At 29.9% G+C, this 16,855-nt stretch overlaps 1 protein-coding gene across 2 annotated transcripts in view; it reads right to left on the bottom strand.

Annotated features, from left to right (window-relative positions):
* LOC145263794 (proteasome activator complex subunit 3-like) overlaps positions 1 to 16,855 on the bottom strand; it is a 52,918-nt gene continuing 36,063 nt past the window's right edge. Inside the window, exons 5-9 of one of the 2 annotated variants that reach the window (XM_080120853.1) lie at positions 16,394 to 16,512; positions 14,248 to 14,316; positions 12,159 to 12,281; positions 7,259 to 7,345; positions 1 to 370 (exon numbers count right to left, since the gene is read on the bottom strand). In XM_080120853.1, coding sequence (XP_079976979.1) covers positions 290 to 370; positions 7,259 to 7,345; positions 12,159 to 12,281; positions 14,248 to 14,316; positions 16,394 to 16,512 — 479 coding nt within the window. In that variant the 3' untranslated portion in view covers positions 1 to 289. The remainder of the gene's footprint in view (positions 371 to 7,258; positions 7,346 to 12,158; positions 12,282 to 14,247; positions 14,317 to 16,393; positions 16,513 to 16,855) is intronic. The other variant, XM_080120854.1, reaches the window with a different exon arrangement.

Below are 16,855 nucleotides of genomic sequence, written 5' to 3'. Positions count from 1 at the left end.
TATTCTACATAAAAAAATGTTTGCTTTATTCACAGTGGGAAGGAGAGAGAAATGTGAAAAAGACAGTGAAAGGAGAGAGAGAGAGAGAGAGAGAAGCTTCTTAATGATCTGTATGAAAAAAACTTTACAAATAAAATGAGTGTTTTATTGCTTAAAAACAAAAAAATGTCCAAACTTAAGTATTTTTGGAAGGTGAAGCTTGATTTGTTAAATGTAGAAAAAAAAAAAAAAAAAAATTTGATTAAAAAAAAAGAAAAAAAATGGAATGTCGACACTGTTGTGACGCGGCTTAATAAAGATTTTCGGCGTTGGCAGAACGCGGCTTCTTTATCTTCTCAATGTTTTTCATGACAACATCGTGTAGAGATGCCTAAAACAGAAAAGAAAATGTTGATTTTTTTTTTAAAAGAAACAAAATATGAAGAACAGAAACAAAATTCTGAATTTTTGAGATGAGGGTTAATCGTTTACTTGTAATGATTGGATTATTGTTCTCATCTTGAGTTATTTGTGCAACGTTTCGGTTGGATTGGCTTTCGACTGTCTTCATTTGTTTGGGGAAAAAAAAAAAAAAAAAAAAAAAAAAAAAAAAAACTTTTTTTGTATTCGAGTTAGTCTATTTTATGAAAAAAAAATTTGGTTGAAAAAGGGGAAGTAACTCTAATAAAGATCGACAGGGGACTATCTCCCTTCCATCGCCGAAAATTTAAGGGTATATAGCGATGGAAGCAAAATTAGAGTTGTTGTTGTTGAAACTATACTCCTTAAAATTTCGGTGATGGAAGGGAGATAATCTATTGATCTTAATTAGAGTTGCCTCCCTTTTGTCAACTAATTTTTCACAAGTATAAAGAATACAAAAATATCTATGGAGACAGCAACCTTTCTCTATTCTTTTTCCAAACAACAACCAACACGTCTGAGGACGGTCGAAGGTCAATCCAACCGAAACGTTGCACAAATAACTCAAGATCAGAACAGTACGATCAATACAAGCAATATAGACAGGAAACAATATTCTATATTCAAAAAAATATTTTAAACATAAACATAATATAAAAGAGACAAAAGAGGAAACCATGCAGCCAAGATATGGACCAGGGAGGAGGGCAATAAATGCGTCAAAGAGAGCATTCGTAACTAATGAGCTTGTGTCAGACTACTGCATGTGTAAACAAAAAAATTTAATACAAGAGTAATCTTTATAATGGGATACGAACATAAAAGTCACTGCGTACACATATGTACAATAAATAAATTTAAGATTTATACAATAGCACATGAATTTTTTTTTTTTTTCTTAATGGAAAAATCATTCCAGGCAAGGCATAAAAGCCCCTTGATGTAAGGAGCTTAAAAAAAAAAAAAAAAAAAAAAAAAAATTAAATGTCAAAAACTAGCAAGCAGAAATTGTTCGATGGAATAGATTCTTATCCAGAACACAGCAATTCTTACTACTATGTCAGAAACATCGTTCATGGAATGTGAGGACTAAAGGACTAAACAAGGAAAGTGAGGGTTAGAAGCCTGCCGAAAGTAAACCTTACATTAACTTTCTACTCTCCTAAAACATGCTTACTTAGTATAGGAGTTTCTTTTATTAAACTATATGCAAATCTTAAAACTGCACGCCTGTGGAACTCCCTAATCAGTTAAAAAGCAGGAAAACGGAACGAAGTCCAACATGAACAAATTCTTGATGTGCCATCCTCTCAAGTAATCCAATTTACCAAATTTCCACAACTAACGATTACTATTACATGTTCCCTTTGACCACTGTACACTCATTAACCCTTATCCTCGAGTGGCTTCCGGGCCTACTCTTTTGTATAAAAAAAAAAAAAAAAAGTTAATTCCTTTGAATTATACCAAGTAAAAAGTGTGTTAGAGCAAGATTAATATTATACACTACAAGATTTGAAATAAAATCTTGCCTGCTTTGTGGCTTGAGCTAATAACTGGAAACTATTCCAATTTTTTTATTATTAAATATGCATCGTTGCAAACTATTTTAAGCAAATTAGATTCTTAGTGTTGGGATTTTAGTTTAATTTTAAAGCTTTAAATAGTCATAAGTAAAAATTTTGTTGTCTGTATTAACTAGCGTTGAGATGATTCCAATATTTTCCCCCGATTCCGATACAATTACCCATTCCGATTCTTTATAAATCTCTAAATATTTAACAATAGAGTTGTTATCTCCCCCCCCCCCCCCCGGTTACTGTAAAAACACATGTTAAATGTGCAGATAGTTTTTCAAACATAAAAATTGACTTGTGGGGGATGATTTATAGATATTAGTTTTACTGGTGATTTTAAAAATCAATAAATATTTATTTTAACATTACTACCAGAAGTAGATTTTGCTTTAAACAGAATCAAATAAAAAAGACAATTAAAAGAATCATTTTAAGCATTGGAAAATAGGCAAATATTTTTTCAATTCTGATACTGCCAAAAGTTCTGATTTTTTCCGATTAATCGTCATAACACTATACTAATCCTTTGGTAAGTAATGAAGATTTTTGCTAAAAACTATTAAAAACTGACAAATCAGAAAATTTTCTCAAAGACGACAAATAAGAACTTGTTCAGATATTTTGAATAGTTCAACACGAGGCCATTCTCAATCTACACTATCAGACCATCTATGGAGTTCTTGTCCAGTCATCCCTTTAAATAATAAAATTCTACCCAATTTATACCATTAACGATTACCACACTACCATCTTACATTCATTAAGCATTATCCTCAAACAGCCTTCAGGCCTTGATAAATATTGACTCCCAAGAAATAAAAAAAAATCTCTCACACAAATACAATGTTGCTAGTCTCAATCATTTCTATAAATACTATTATGACGTGTTCTTCAGAATTGTCTCATCTATTTCCTGCTTCTTTTGTTCCAGCTCCTTTGACTCGGTCTCGTGATCTCCATTAAGTTGCTGTTCAATCATATGATCTTCTTCGAATATCAGTTTTTTTAAAATTCCTTCTGCATAATATTTTTTCGAAACACACAAAAGCAACATTAACATCAGAGTTATTTTTTTTTCCTAATCCTTTTTAGTCTTTCGAAGTATCATTTCTGAAATTCTTGCCAAAAATCCAACATGGTGAAGTTTACAAAATTATTCAGTAAGTTCTGGCCTCAAATTGTAAAATTTTGGTGTCATCTGGCTACCAGTTCAACGGTTCTGACATTGTGCATTTCTCTTGGTTGTTCGGTAAAGATGAGATAGCATTAAAATAAAAAAAAAAAGGTGCTTATCCAGATTGGCACTTATGGCGGTATTTAAAATTAAAGAAAATACAGAAATGTCTGTACGATGTACAAATCACAGTTCCAAGACAAAAAATTCCACATAATCTGATCAAGTAGTTTTATTTTTATTCAAGAAAATCAAATTTTACTGTTTTGATGAGGATGAACAAAGCGGCAACGAATTGGTGAACAAGGTTAGATAACACTAATGTATGTGGAAACTGCCAAAATAATCACAGATTACCTCCCCTTATGTTCTCTAGAAAAACATGGCATTACTTCAGTCACTTATTGATAAAAAACAAAAAAAAAAAAACAGCAAATTTGTTTTTTATAAAAAAAAAAAAAATCTTGACCAAATTTTGTGATTTTTGGAATATAAAATGTTCATTGTGTGACAAGTAGGTACAAAATAAGTTTTTCTTCATTTTTGTTTATCATTATTATTATTTATTTATTATTATTATTTATTATAAGTGCAATTCTGAATAAGCACAAAAAAAAAAAAAAAATCTGAATGGGGTAGTTTTAGGCTGGAATGATTTGGCTTAGAATTTCCTGAATGTAATACGATTTGCCAAAGCAGAATATGTAAATTGTACTCTACAACAGTGACATACAGTGTGGAGAAAACATAAGACAAAGTCATTTTAATTTTGACCACGAACTGAGAATCATTAGACTACGTCAAGAGGTTGCTAATGCACAAGGCCATCAGGGTTGTAAAAAGCCATGCACAGATGTTTATATGCTTTGAAAGTAAGATTAATCAATGGAAAAGTTTCGTTTGGAATTTACACACGGGAAGTGCTGTGTTGATACTGATCAGTGTAATATTAGGTTGGTGCAAAAATAATGTTTTTTACCGTTCAACTATATATATATATATATATATATAAACCTAATATTTGGTATCAACACAAAAGGGCACTTCCAGTGTGAAAGTTTATAGTCATATATATATATATATATATATATATTTGGAATTAAACTCTATAAATTAAAAAAAAAATTATGACAAATATGATTGATGGGATTGTCTTATAAATATTGATATTAATATTTATATGGACTTTAAATTTTACAGCCTTATACAGGCTGTAATCTGAAAGTATTGCAAAATTTTATTTAATAGCAGTTCCGCCCGGCTTTGCTCGGGCCCTATGTACTGTTCATAAGGTTATGTGCATATGTATATATTAAAAATTGTGAATATAATAGTCTTACTTAACTACCATAGAGAAAAGATAGATAGATAAATAGATTGGATGCAATATATAGTAATGATTTAAAAAGTATTAAAAAAGAAAAAAAAAGAAAAGAAAAAAAAAGAGAAAAAAAGAAAAAAAAAAAGAGAAAAAAAAGAAAAAGAAAAAAAAAAGAAAAAAAGAAAAAAAGGAAAAAAAAGAAAAAAGAAAAAAAGGAAAAAAAAGAAAAAAGAAAAAAAGGAAAAAAAATAAAAAAGAAAAGAAAAAAAAGAAAAGAAAAAAAAGAAAAGAAAAAAAAGAAAAGAAAAAAAAGAAAAGGAAAAAAAAGAAAAAAAAGGAAAAAAAAGAAAAAAAAGAAAAAGAAAAGAAAAAGAAAAAAAAAAGAAAAAAAAAGAAGAAAAAAACAGAAAAAAAAAGAAAAAGAAAAAAAAAAGAAAAAAAAAAGATAAAAAAGAAAAAAAGACTCGTGTGCCGCCACCTTGAATCGAAACCAAAACGTTCAGCTCACGATTTATTTTGCCTCTGCCGTCAATGTCTGGGCTATGAAAACATGTTTACTGCAAGGCTAAAAATTAAAACATGAACTAATAGTTACTATGTCATGCATTCGTAATGCCGGCGTTCGACTTTCACCTGGCAAATTTCATTTTTTTTTTAATTTCCATATTTTGCACCAATTTTTCCGGGCTAAAACCCAAATATAAAGTTTTGCATGGATTCAAATACCTTATATATGAAGTTTCATGTCTGTAGACCAAAAACTCTAGGAGTTTGGTAGGAAAAATTTGTTAAACAAAAATATATACGTATACATAAATATATATGGAAACAATTTTGTGTTAACTATACAGTTTTTATGCAAATATTATACAAGTATAAATCATGTAGAATATTTGCATGAATATAATTACACGCAATAGTTAACTAAAAGATGATTATCCCATTAGAAAACCAAAATAACTAATAGGGAATTAATTAAAGTGAATGTTTAAAAGAATATGCAAATTAGCTAGATCTTTTGCTAGTGAATGCAATTCCATAACCGATATATAAGAAAATTATATTTTCTTTTCAAATAAGTAGAAAAGAGGATTTTTAATATGAATATCAATACACACAAAAGAAAAACGAATTTATAGGAGTGTATATATGTATATATATATATATATATATTTATTTAGAAAATTAATGTTGAGCCCTATTTGTGAAGTGAAAATAAAGCGGCCAATTAGCACACATGCATAATCCTAAACTTTGTTTGTTTGAATACTCTCATCACTGTTTGAACTTTGCAAGCCCATCTGTAAGTAATTTAATTCACTTTCATTTAAATGTTAACTCCTGATGGCCGAGTAGAAGAATGCTAGCTGGCTTTGTTGACTAGGTTCAAGTCCCACGACCAACAGTAATTATCATTCCCTGTACTGATATTTATGTTAGCATGAAACACTAGTGTCTGTAGGTATAAAATCAGTACTTATTAGAATATATGGTACTTGTACAGTTTAATCAACACATTAAAAAAATTAAAATATCGAGAGAGAAAAAAAAAAGGTTATATTGTACATATCAGTTTTGGATTGAAGATCTCCGAAAAAAAAAAAAAAAAATTCACTTAATTTGATAGAGTATTTTTTTTTTTTTTTACTGCGGAAAAACACGTTTTTATGAGAGCACAATCAAGAATTTGAATTTTTAAAATTTTTGTTTGGATATTAGAAACGCCACGGGGAGATAACTCAGTTTAAAGCGCTGACACTCCCTCCCCATCTTTGATACTAGTTTTTCTTCCTAAAAATCGAAACATGACTACCTTTTGCTCGATATCATAACAAATTGTTTTTTGGCAGTTAAAAAAAGAAAACAGAAAAACTACTCGATCAAACTAAGTGAAATTTTTTTTTTGGAGGACTTCATTCCATAACTGATACATACAATATAACTTTTTTTTTTTCCTCAATATTTTCATTTTTTAATGTCTTGATTAAACTGTACAAATATCGAATATATATATATATGTAACACACATATACCCAAGAGAGATAACTCTGGGTCAACAAAAATATAACTGGTAATATTCGCTTCTAGGCTGGGAGCAGTACACAGGGCACTTCGTTATAACAGCAAAATTTATAAACTTGAATTTCAAGTAAAACCAATGGTATCTACTTAACTGTAATGTCACAGTAATGAAAATATCCAAAAATTACGAAAAACGATAAGGTAGAAAATTAATAAAACCCGTTTTCAAAGAAAATTAGCAAAAATTGAGTTTTGCTAAATTGGTCTAAGATTTTCAAAGTTTTCAGCAAATAATTCCCTTGTTACACTTAAAACTTTCCTGTTTGTTTATTTTTAAAGCAAAACTCAATTTTCACCAATTGTTTTGGAAAACTATTTAAATAATTAATAATTAATTTTCTACCTTATTGTTTTCTTTGTAATTTTTGGATATGCTCATTACTGTGACATGACAATTAAGTAGATAACATCGGTTTCACTTGAAATTCATTATTTTGATTTTCTAATTACGCTATAATAACGAAGAGGCTTTAACGCATAAAATCTGTAACCATAGCACGATTTAAGACAAAAAAAAAGGGGGGGGGTAAGAATCAGATAAAAGTTTGTTGTTTTGAGTGAAATGTGGACATTTTTGGAAAAGGTACTTGTGCTATGCAGACGTCTAAAAGAAAATTAACTGAAGTATTATTTGGAGTCAGAGTTAATTAGGAATTCCAATTGACTTTTTTTTTTTTTTTCTCAAATCATTAAAAGACTTACGTAATGATTCCTGATTTCACAAGTCATAAGACGGAGACTAATATATTCCTTTTCGTCCAATTCCCGAACAGATTGTCTGTAGTCATCCTGAAAACAAAAAAAAAAAGTTGAATCATATCATTCTTGATTACAATAGCAAAAATCGAAACATTGAATTTCAAATAAAATCAATTATGCCTACTTAATTGTCATGTTGGAATAACAAACATATCAAAAAATTATGGAAGCTAATAAGTAAGAAAATTAATTATTAATGAAAATTGAAAGTTTCACTAAAAAAGTAAATGAAGCATGCATGGTCTCCTGTGAGTGCACAGTGAACGAGGCATAAACAGATGACCAAGTTCAGCATCACCCCCACCCCACCCCATTTAGCCCCAGGGGGCGTCAAATCCTGATGAAAATGAATAAGCGGTGCAGTTTTAGACCTCCACATATGTAAATTTGAGTTCTTCATCATGCAAAAAACGAAATGACCAAGTCCATCATTTGCCCCCCCCCCCCTCATTTTGCCCCCAAAGTCTCCAAGACCTTAACATATTTAAATTTGAGTTCAGCACCATGCAAAACTGCTAAATAGACACACAGAGAAAATTTTGGACAAATATGGTAAAATAGTCCCCAAAATGGAGTGTTTTTTATTAGCCCTAAAAGAGCCCCTGGGGCAGACCCGAGAGTTATTGCGAAGTATAGACAAACAACATTATATAGAAATCAGTTACAACTTTTCAGAAAGTTTTATAAAAATTCAAGACATCAATTTTTTTTAATAAGCACAAAAGTGCTAATTTTTGCCATTTTAATCCGAAAGGCACCTCTAGGGATGCAACCAGAGTTTTCCCGGAAAATACATTCTATTATTTTTTTTTTACTCATATCATGTTTAATGTTTGTGCAAAATATCAAAAAATTCCAAGGCGTAGTTATTGAGAAAAGTACGAACGGATGAACGGACAAGGATGAATTTACAGGTCCACCCTCATTTTGTGGGAGGACGCAAAAAAAAAAAATAAACAGAGTTCATATTATAATAGGGGAGGTAATTGTTTTCTATAAACTTTGAAAATCTTGGGCCAATTTCAGAAGTTTTTTTTTTTCAATAAAGCTTAAAAATTTTTTTTTATATAATAGATACACTAATACTTAACAAATTGTGACATGACAACTAAGTAAATAACATTGTTTTTACACCGCCTTACACGCATTAACCCACATCCTCGAATGGCTTTTGGTCTTGGTAAGCAGTGACTCCCAAGTAAAAAAAAAAATAAAATAAATAAAAGAGAAGTTTTTTTCCAGGTTACTTGAAATTTGATTAATTTTTTTGGTGATAGTCGATTTTTTTATTTATCTTTTTTTAAAAAATCATTCCAGACTATACATGAGGTATTATTATTTGTGTGTGTGGGTGTCAAAAATTCTACCTATATTATGGTCATACCTACTTTATATATAAAAGGCAAAATGTGTTTGTGTGTGTGTTTGTATGTTTCGCAAAAACTTTCGACAGGGGCGACGGATTTTTTGCCAGATCGTTATCATTTTGAAGCTCAAACCTTCGGCTAACAAATATCGAAAATTGGCTAAAAACATTAATTCCTTCACCCTCAACCTAGACGCTTTTTTTCTTTTTTTTTTTACAGGGAGGGTAGAAAAAAAAAATCGTTCCTTCATGACAAGATAACGATATACGCATGTGCAAATGACGTCGTGGATTGAATTAGTTTAAATATCATAAAAACCAACCCAATTTCAGTGACGTTTTCTTACCTCAGTCGGTTAAAGAGCAGCGTTATTATCTAAAGGTTGCGAGTTTTTATCGTGATGGAAGATATCTTTTTTTTTTTTTTTTTCAATTTTTAAACTTTTAATATTAAAACAGGGTTTCTTTTTTTTAATTTTTTTTTTCCGAACATCGTCCGCTTCACGTTCGCTGATTTTTTTTGTAAACAAGTTTAACATACACACACCTTGATATTTTTTCAATTATGAAACAGTTCATTCTTTCTTTAAAAGAAGTTTATCATGTTTTTTTTTATTGTTTTGATTTACCCCCCCCCCAACACACCTGGATTTTTTTGTTTTTACCCTCCCCCAACACACTTCGATTTTTGTTTTTACCCCCCCCCCAACACACACCTGGATTTTTTTGTTTTTACCCTCCCCCAACACACTTCGATTTTTGTTTTTACCCCCCCCCCCCCAACACACACCTGGATTTTTAAAATTTTTTGAAGTCCTTTGTGTTTAATAAGCTTTAAGGACCAACATTCACTTTAAATTATAATATATAAACTAGGTATCACCATAATATAGGCAGAACTTTCGACCCCCATAATAAATGACTAAAAGATTTTTTAAATAAATAATTTTTGCCATATTCTAAAGAAAGATTTAAAAAAAAAAAAATAAAAAAAAAAAATAAAATAATTTTTTCACTCTCTATAAAATTGGTGAATTTTCAACTTTCCCCAAAAGCTAAAAGCAAGAAAAAATGGAACCGAATGTAATTACTTTCTAATTTTGAGGTAAACAATGAAAACATTGATTTTTAAAATTCTCTTTTTTTCAGACTTAGTTTGGTTTGGTTGTTTTGTTTTACGGCATTTTTAGGTTATTTAATCCTGAATCCAGTTATTTTGCAAAAGTTTTTATGCTTCAAGTTCTTTATATCGTCATATTTATTTGTAGAGTTTGGTTTCGTTGTTTTGTTTTACGGCATATGAACCCTTTTTAGGTTATTTAGGAGGGAAAAGGGTTACAGCATTAATATTTGGTACATTTTAAGTTAGGAAATCAGTCAGGAAATGGGGGGGGGGGAGATAGAAAGAGAAAGAGGAAATGGGAAGAAGGAAAAAGGGAAAGAAAAGGTGAGTTGTTTTTTTTTATTTTTGTAGAACATAATTAAGTTTTGCAAAAGGAAATAAAAAAACAAAAAGCATCAATGTTAGGTGCATTTCGTCTCAAGAAGTCAATATCTTCAGACGGCCTGATCTGGTAGCATCAGGCAGACTTATTTAAAAAGAAGCTTAACTATATATGAACTGAAATAAAATAATATTAAAAAAAATTCTCATAAGACTTTTTTACTGTTATATTTCAATTGAATAATGATTGAACAAAAACTTTAACAAGATATAACATATATTTGTACAAATTTTTTTTTCTATATTTTTAATGTTTTATAAAGTCTGATTTTTGTATATTTATGCCACCATTGTTATTTTCTCATTTTTTAACGTTTTGGTTATTTTGTGACGTTCAAATAAAATTTAGTCCATTTTATTCCATGTAAAAGAATGCTTATATATATATATTTAAACCTTGATTTTTTTCTCTTTATTATAAAGTAAAAATTACAATGGATTAATTTCATCTTACTAGTTTTTATGGGTGTCAAAAATTAGTATCATACGTATATATAACTACTGGAAGAGGAGAGGAGAGGGGAGGGGAGTTGCTCAGTCATAAAAATAAAAAAAAAATGTGACAGCAAGGGAAGGGGAATTGTAACAGTGGGAGTAGGAAGGGGATTGCTGCTATGTCACCCGATCATAAACAAATTTTGTAATAAAAAAAAAAAAGACATGTGCTAGGCGTGAACTCACACAACTGAAGAAATGCTCTTATTGATGTGGCCACAATCATGCACATGCTATGACGTCGCAAATTTAGCAATTTAAAACGATAGAAGGTATCAACGATTCGTGCATGTGCAGTTTGAAAATCGCGTTGAAAATTTGGGTTTTTATCTGTCCCCTCACCCCCTGAAAGAAAATGGTATTTCTACACAAAATAATGGATAATTTTTTTCCAAATTCTTCGATATTTTTTGTCCAAGAGATCGCTCTTTCTAACGATACTGCGTTGGCATGTGAACAATGTGGATGTGAAAAGTTTCTAGCGGACATACGAACACACACAGACATTGGAGATTTATATAATAGAAGGCTTAATCGAAAATGGTTGAATCATTTTTTCATCAGCTTCGGTTTAACGTTCATTTTACATGCTGGCATGTGTTTGACAGCTTTAAGAAAATGACTTCCATACAAACCCATCTCTGGCTAGGTCTTTATTGATCCCTCTTTCTCTCAAATCCTCCTTGGCTTTCCCCTGTGAACTGGATCTGCAACCATAACTGATCTAGTATCTAGATTTACTGACTCAGGAATTCTCATTTATTCTTTAAACGTGGCGATACCATCAAAGTTTCTGTTCTACACACATCTCCCAATATTATCCAGATTTCATCTTCCTCTGAGGTTATCAGAACTAAGCCTGACCTCGAGACTCACATTACACATCTTTTCACTTTGATACAGATGCCTGATAGACTCTTCCCTTTGCTGACAGAAGACCTAGCAAAGAATCAGAAATATCGGAAGATGGGAGTACTGCTACAACATTGGCTGAGAATGGAGGGATAGTTAAAGCCTCAATTTTGCACCTCTAAAACATTCAGCTACACCAATTGAAAATAACTAAAAAAGGAAAGAAAATAAATAAGAAAAGGTATTAGTTACTATGTAATGATAAAAAAAGAAAAGGTATTACTATGCGAGTTTCAGAAAAAAGGAAAGAAAAAATAAGTAAAAGGTATTATTTTCTATGTAAGGATAAAAAAAAGGAAAAAGAAAAGAAAAAGGAGAATGAAAAAAGAAAAGGGAAAAAGGAAAAAGAAACAAAAAAGTAAAGGAAAAAGGAAAGGGAAAAAGGAAAGAAAAAAGGAAAGAAAGGAAAGAAAAAGGAAAGAAAGAAAAAAGGAAGGAAAAGGGAAAAACAAAAAAGAAAAGGGAAAGAAATAAAATAAAAGGTATTATTTACTATGTAAGGATTAAAAAAAAAAAAAATAAAGATATTACTAAGTATGAAAATAAAAAAGAAAGGTCTTACTTACTATGTGAGGATATTTTGCCACTTTTGAGACGAGTTTTGCCCGTGATACAAAATAACGAGAAATCATTTCCAGATAAGATGCAGACTCAGTCTCAACTTGACGAGCTTCAGCCAAAGTGTCTTCCTGAGGAAAATAAAAATAAAATGAAAATTTACAATTGAACTTAAAAAAATTTTTTGTCTTTAAAAGCCATCTTAGAGTGAGTTATCACAACTCAGTCTTACATAGTGTGACAATGGGTAAATATAGTGAAACTTCTAATTTAAAAAAAAAAAAAAATGCATTTTACATAAAAACACTATCATGTAGTTATGTGTGATGTCCAAATTAATAAAAAATTATGAAAAATGATCAAGTACAAGATCTACTAAAACTCTTTACAAAAAAAAAAAAAAAAAAAAAAATTGTTAATCCACCATTTTCTAATTTTTAAAAAGGTGAAAGGCGAAAACAAGGGAGATAAATCAGTTTTGATAAATTTCATTTTTCCTTGTAATTATTTTTTTACTTTATCATTTTTCATGACTTTTTGAAATTTTTTGTTTACTAATTTCAACATGACACATAGTTAGGTCATAGTTTTTACTTTAAACTAGCCTGGATGCCCGGCGTTGCCCGGGTGTTTGGAGGTGTGTGCTGAGCAAAAAAAAAAAAAAAAAAAAAAAAAAAAAACAAATGGAAGCAGGCAGGCTCGAACCCATATCACAAAGGAAAACAAAAAAGTGACGTCTTTGCTGTTGCGCCCATCGCCAAACCAAAAGTAACATAGGTTTAAATAAAACCTAGATAATCGAAAAGAGGGGGATGACTTTCGAAAATATTGGTGAAAAAAGTGACCCCTCCCTATAGAAAAGTATCCAGTTGAGGGTGAAGGAATTCAGGTTTTTAGCCAATTTTATTTATATTTGTCATCCGAAGAGCCGAGCTTCAAAATGATACCAATCTCATGAAAATCCATCATCTCTGTCGAAATTTTAAGCAAGCATACATTTAAACAGACAGGCGAGATTTATATTATAGACATATTTTTTGGATAAACCCAATTATAATGCACAAGCACCTTTCTTTTTCTTTCGCCATTAATAGTTTTTTTTTTTTTTTCCAGGCTACTTTAAGTTAGATTACAATTTTAAGCAATTTTTATTTTTTTTTAGTGGAAACCAACCCAGACAAGACATGAAGTCACTTGATATAAAGAGATAACAAGGACGACAGATGATTATCTGATTATCACAAAGACAGGAGATGTCTATTGGGTTTAATCTTGTAAAATCCAAGGTTATAGATAGAAGGAAAACAGTCAGCAGGAAAAAAATTCCACATGCATGCAATTCTTGGAAAGGAGTTACTGGAATAAGAAGCTGTATTCCAATGAAGTATCAAAACAGTGAATTGATGAAGACTACTAGAACAATTCGTAAAATGAGCTGGAACAAAGGAGGCAGAGAATAAACCAGACAATTCTATAAAACACATGCTATACTAGTAGTTACAGAAAAGAATGAGACTAGCAACATCACATCTGTGAGACAGAGGATGTAAAGAAGAATGGACGAGGAGGTAATCAAATTATAGATTTATTTTTATGTTTAAATAAATTTGCTCTTTTCAAATTTACTAAGTGTAATATTGTGTATTTCTATACATATAAAGATGTAAAATTTTGATGGGAAAGATATATATATATATATATATATATATATATATATATAGATAGCAATTTTTTTTATTATGTACTACTACTGCCTATAAGACATCCGCCTCTCTGGCCAAATCCAAAAGCACACCATCTGTGCAAGATGCAACATTACCAGCATCACAAAAGAACTTTGTTCATTTGGACACATTCTTCAATATCCAAAGAAAGAATTCATTTGCAAGTTGCTGGTTCCAATTGGCTTAAAAAGGTGATGGTAGAAATGGAACAGGCTCACACATTTTTGGTATTCGTCGCCGAGATCAGGAATGGTTGAAGTGGGGTGGGGTGGGGGTGGGCTCATTTGGAGTCAGGTGGATGCTGTTACAATGTATTCAGAGAAAAAGTGCTAGCTAGTATGTCTAATTATACGGCAAAAAGTTAGATACCTACCTGGATTGACACGCCAAAATTATTACCGTCTTCAATCTTTGGTATAAGGAACGAAATCCACATTTTCAACTGTAAAATAAATAAAGTATAATTCAAAAAATAAAATAATTAGAAATAAAGAAATGATTTTAAAAATTTCAAAGATAAATAAAAATAAAGTAGATTTAAAACAAACTAGAAATAAAATAAAAATTAGATTTTAAAAAAATAAATAGAAATATAAGATTAAAAAAATAAAATAGATTGAAAAAATAGAAATAAATAAAAATTAGATTTAAAAAAATAAAATAGAAATAAAAATAGAGTAAATAAAAAAATAATTAGAAATAAAGTACATTTTATAAAAATTAAAAAAAAAATAAAGTAAATTTTAGAAAAAAAAAAAAAAAATAGAAATAAAAATAAAATAGATTATAAACAAAAAACAATCAAATCTATTCAGATTTGAGAACAATCAATAGCAAAAAATGCTGAAATCAAGATTAATTTCTGAAGTTGTCCGACTCCCGTCTCACATTTGTGTAGAGGACAAAAAATACTTTTTTACCTTCTTGGACGCAAGTGATTAGAGTTGTTTTGACCCCCCCCCCCCAGCTCCAATCAGTTTCATCCAAAGAGGTAAAAATTCACAGAAAGACACAAAATGAGCATGGAAGAGTAAGAAGAGAAAGAGAAAAATCATTTTTTGATGAAACCAAAGTCATATAACTACCCTACCCCCTTCATAAATCATTTAAAGTCTGAGTCTTCACAGAAAAATTAACATTTTCAGTCTTCAGAGAGAAATGTCATAAAAGAAAAGAAAAAAAAAGAGGCAAAAAGAGGATAAAAAGAAAAAAAAAGAAAAGAGAGAGAGAAACAGAAGAAAAAGCAAAGATAAAATCTAGTCAGTGATGAAAAATAAATAAGGCTGTAATGATTTGGCAAAATTCAGCCTTTTCTTATTAAAATAAAATTTTTAAAAAGTGGATTTCAATCAAAATGGAGAGACCTCACATTCTTGCTATTATAATAGGACATTTAGGTTTATATGGAATAACGGAAAACATCAAACTAAAAACAAAACAAAACAGATTTATGTACTCTTTGGTCATCTCCACGTTTCTATGCGCGTGTGTCATGGACCCTGTGAATCCAGAGAGGATACAGGCGGCAAAGATGAAATGCTTCCAAAAGATCCTCAATGTGATGCTTTCGCTTAAGCAGAGCCCCAGTATTTCATTGGTGTAACTGGTTCCAAAAGATTAAGCCCCTGGGCTAAGATACTTGCTAGATTACCAAAGGGCCTTAATTGTACTAGCAATACGTGTACTAGTGCAAAAGTGAGGCTGATGTGTGCATGCATACGAAAATTGATCAACCACGCAAAACCAAATGGAGTCATTGTTTTGAAGTGTTTTTTTTTTTTTTGTAACAAAGAATAATTTTTAAAAAAAATAGGAATAAATAAATTAGATTTTAAAAACTAAAATAAAAATAAAAAAATAGATTAAAAAATAAAATAGAAATAAAAATGAAAATTAATTATGATAAATAATAATGATGGGGCGATTCCAATTCTTTTTACATCATTTTCTCTCTCTCATATATATATATATATATATATAAATATATATATAAAGATACAGAAAGAGAGAAAAAAAAATCTAGTTTGTTGCTTGTTTTTTAATTTTTGGATTACTTAAAAAAAATAAAAAATAAAATAATAATGATGTGCATATATTTGTTTACAAACGTAAAAATACACAAGTTTAAAGACAAGATGGAGAAAGAGAGAGGTAGAGAACAAAGGAAAAAAAAAAGAAAAAGATAGCCAGAGAGAAAAAAGGAAAGAAAAAGTGTATCCAACTAAAAAAAGGAAATAAGGCTCTAGAAATGGTTAGAAATCAAAGGTGTAAAAAAAAAAAAAAATGAATAAAAAATAAAATAAAAAAATAAAAAATAAAATAAAAAAAAAATAAAATAAAAAAAAAATAAAAATATATTTTGACCAAAAAGCGATTTAAATAAAAATCCACCTTTTCTAAATTCGAAAACAAAATTCCATTAAAAAATGGAAAACTTACATCCCTGTAATTAACAATCAGTTTTCACAATTCTATGAAAGCAAATCTTTTAAAATATCCATTGTAGATATGTAACTTACCATATTTGTGTGGTCGACCAACTGTCGAATGATCGGTTTTAAAACTTGAATATGACCCGAAATTTCCCTATTACATGGAATCGTACCATTTGGAAGACAAGTCACTTTGGAACCGGGAACTGAAGAAAAAAAATAAATAAAATATAAATATATATATAAAAAAAACCCATAAATCTTGTTTTGTCACTGCAGATCTTTAATTAGCAAATGTCTAGCAAGAAGACCTGGATTTATTGAGGGAAAAATTATTTTCACTTTGCTCATGAAACTATATTACTTAATGACCCCACCCCTCCCACCACCCTTAATATAGTTGGAAACTGAAATTTTGAAAAACGTAATTCGTTAGAATTTCATGAAAATCAGATATACAATAGTTTAAGTTTTAAGTTAGGCTTCTATGGTTCTAAGAGAGTATTTGTTTGTGTTTAATTGGAATCATGTTTGGAATCGGCTTCAGAT

The sequence above is a fragment of the Euprymna scolopes genome, chromosome 39 (genome assembly GCF_053919585.1).
Source record: "Euprymna scolopes isolate OS-2025 chromosome 39, ASM5391958v1, whole genome shotgun sequence".
Classification (NCBI taxonomy): Eukaryota; Metazoa; Mollusca; class Cephalopoda; order Sepiida; family Sepiolidae; genus Euprymna; species Euprymna scolopes.
This window is presented reverse-complemented; position numbering and strand designations above follow the sequence as displayed.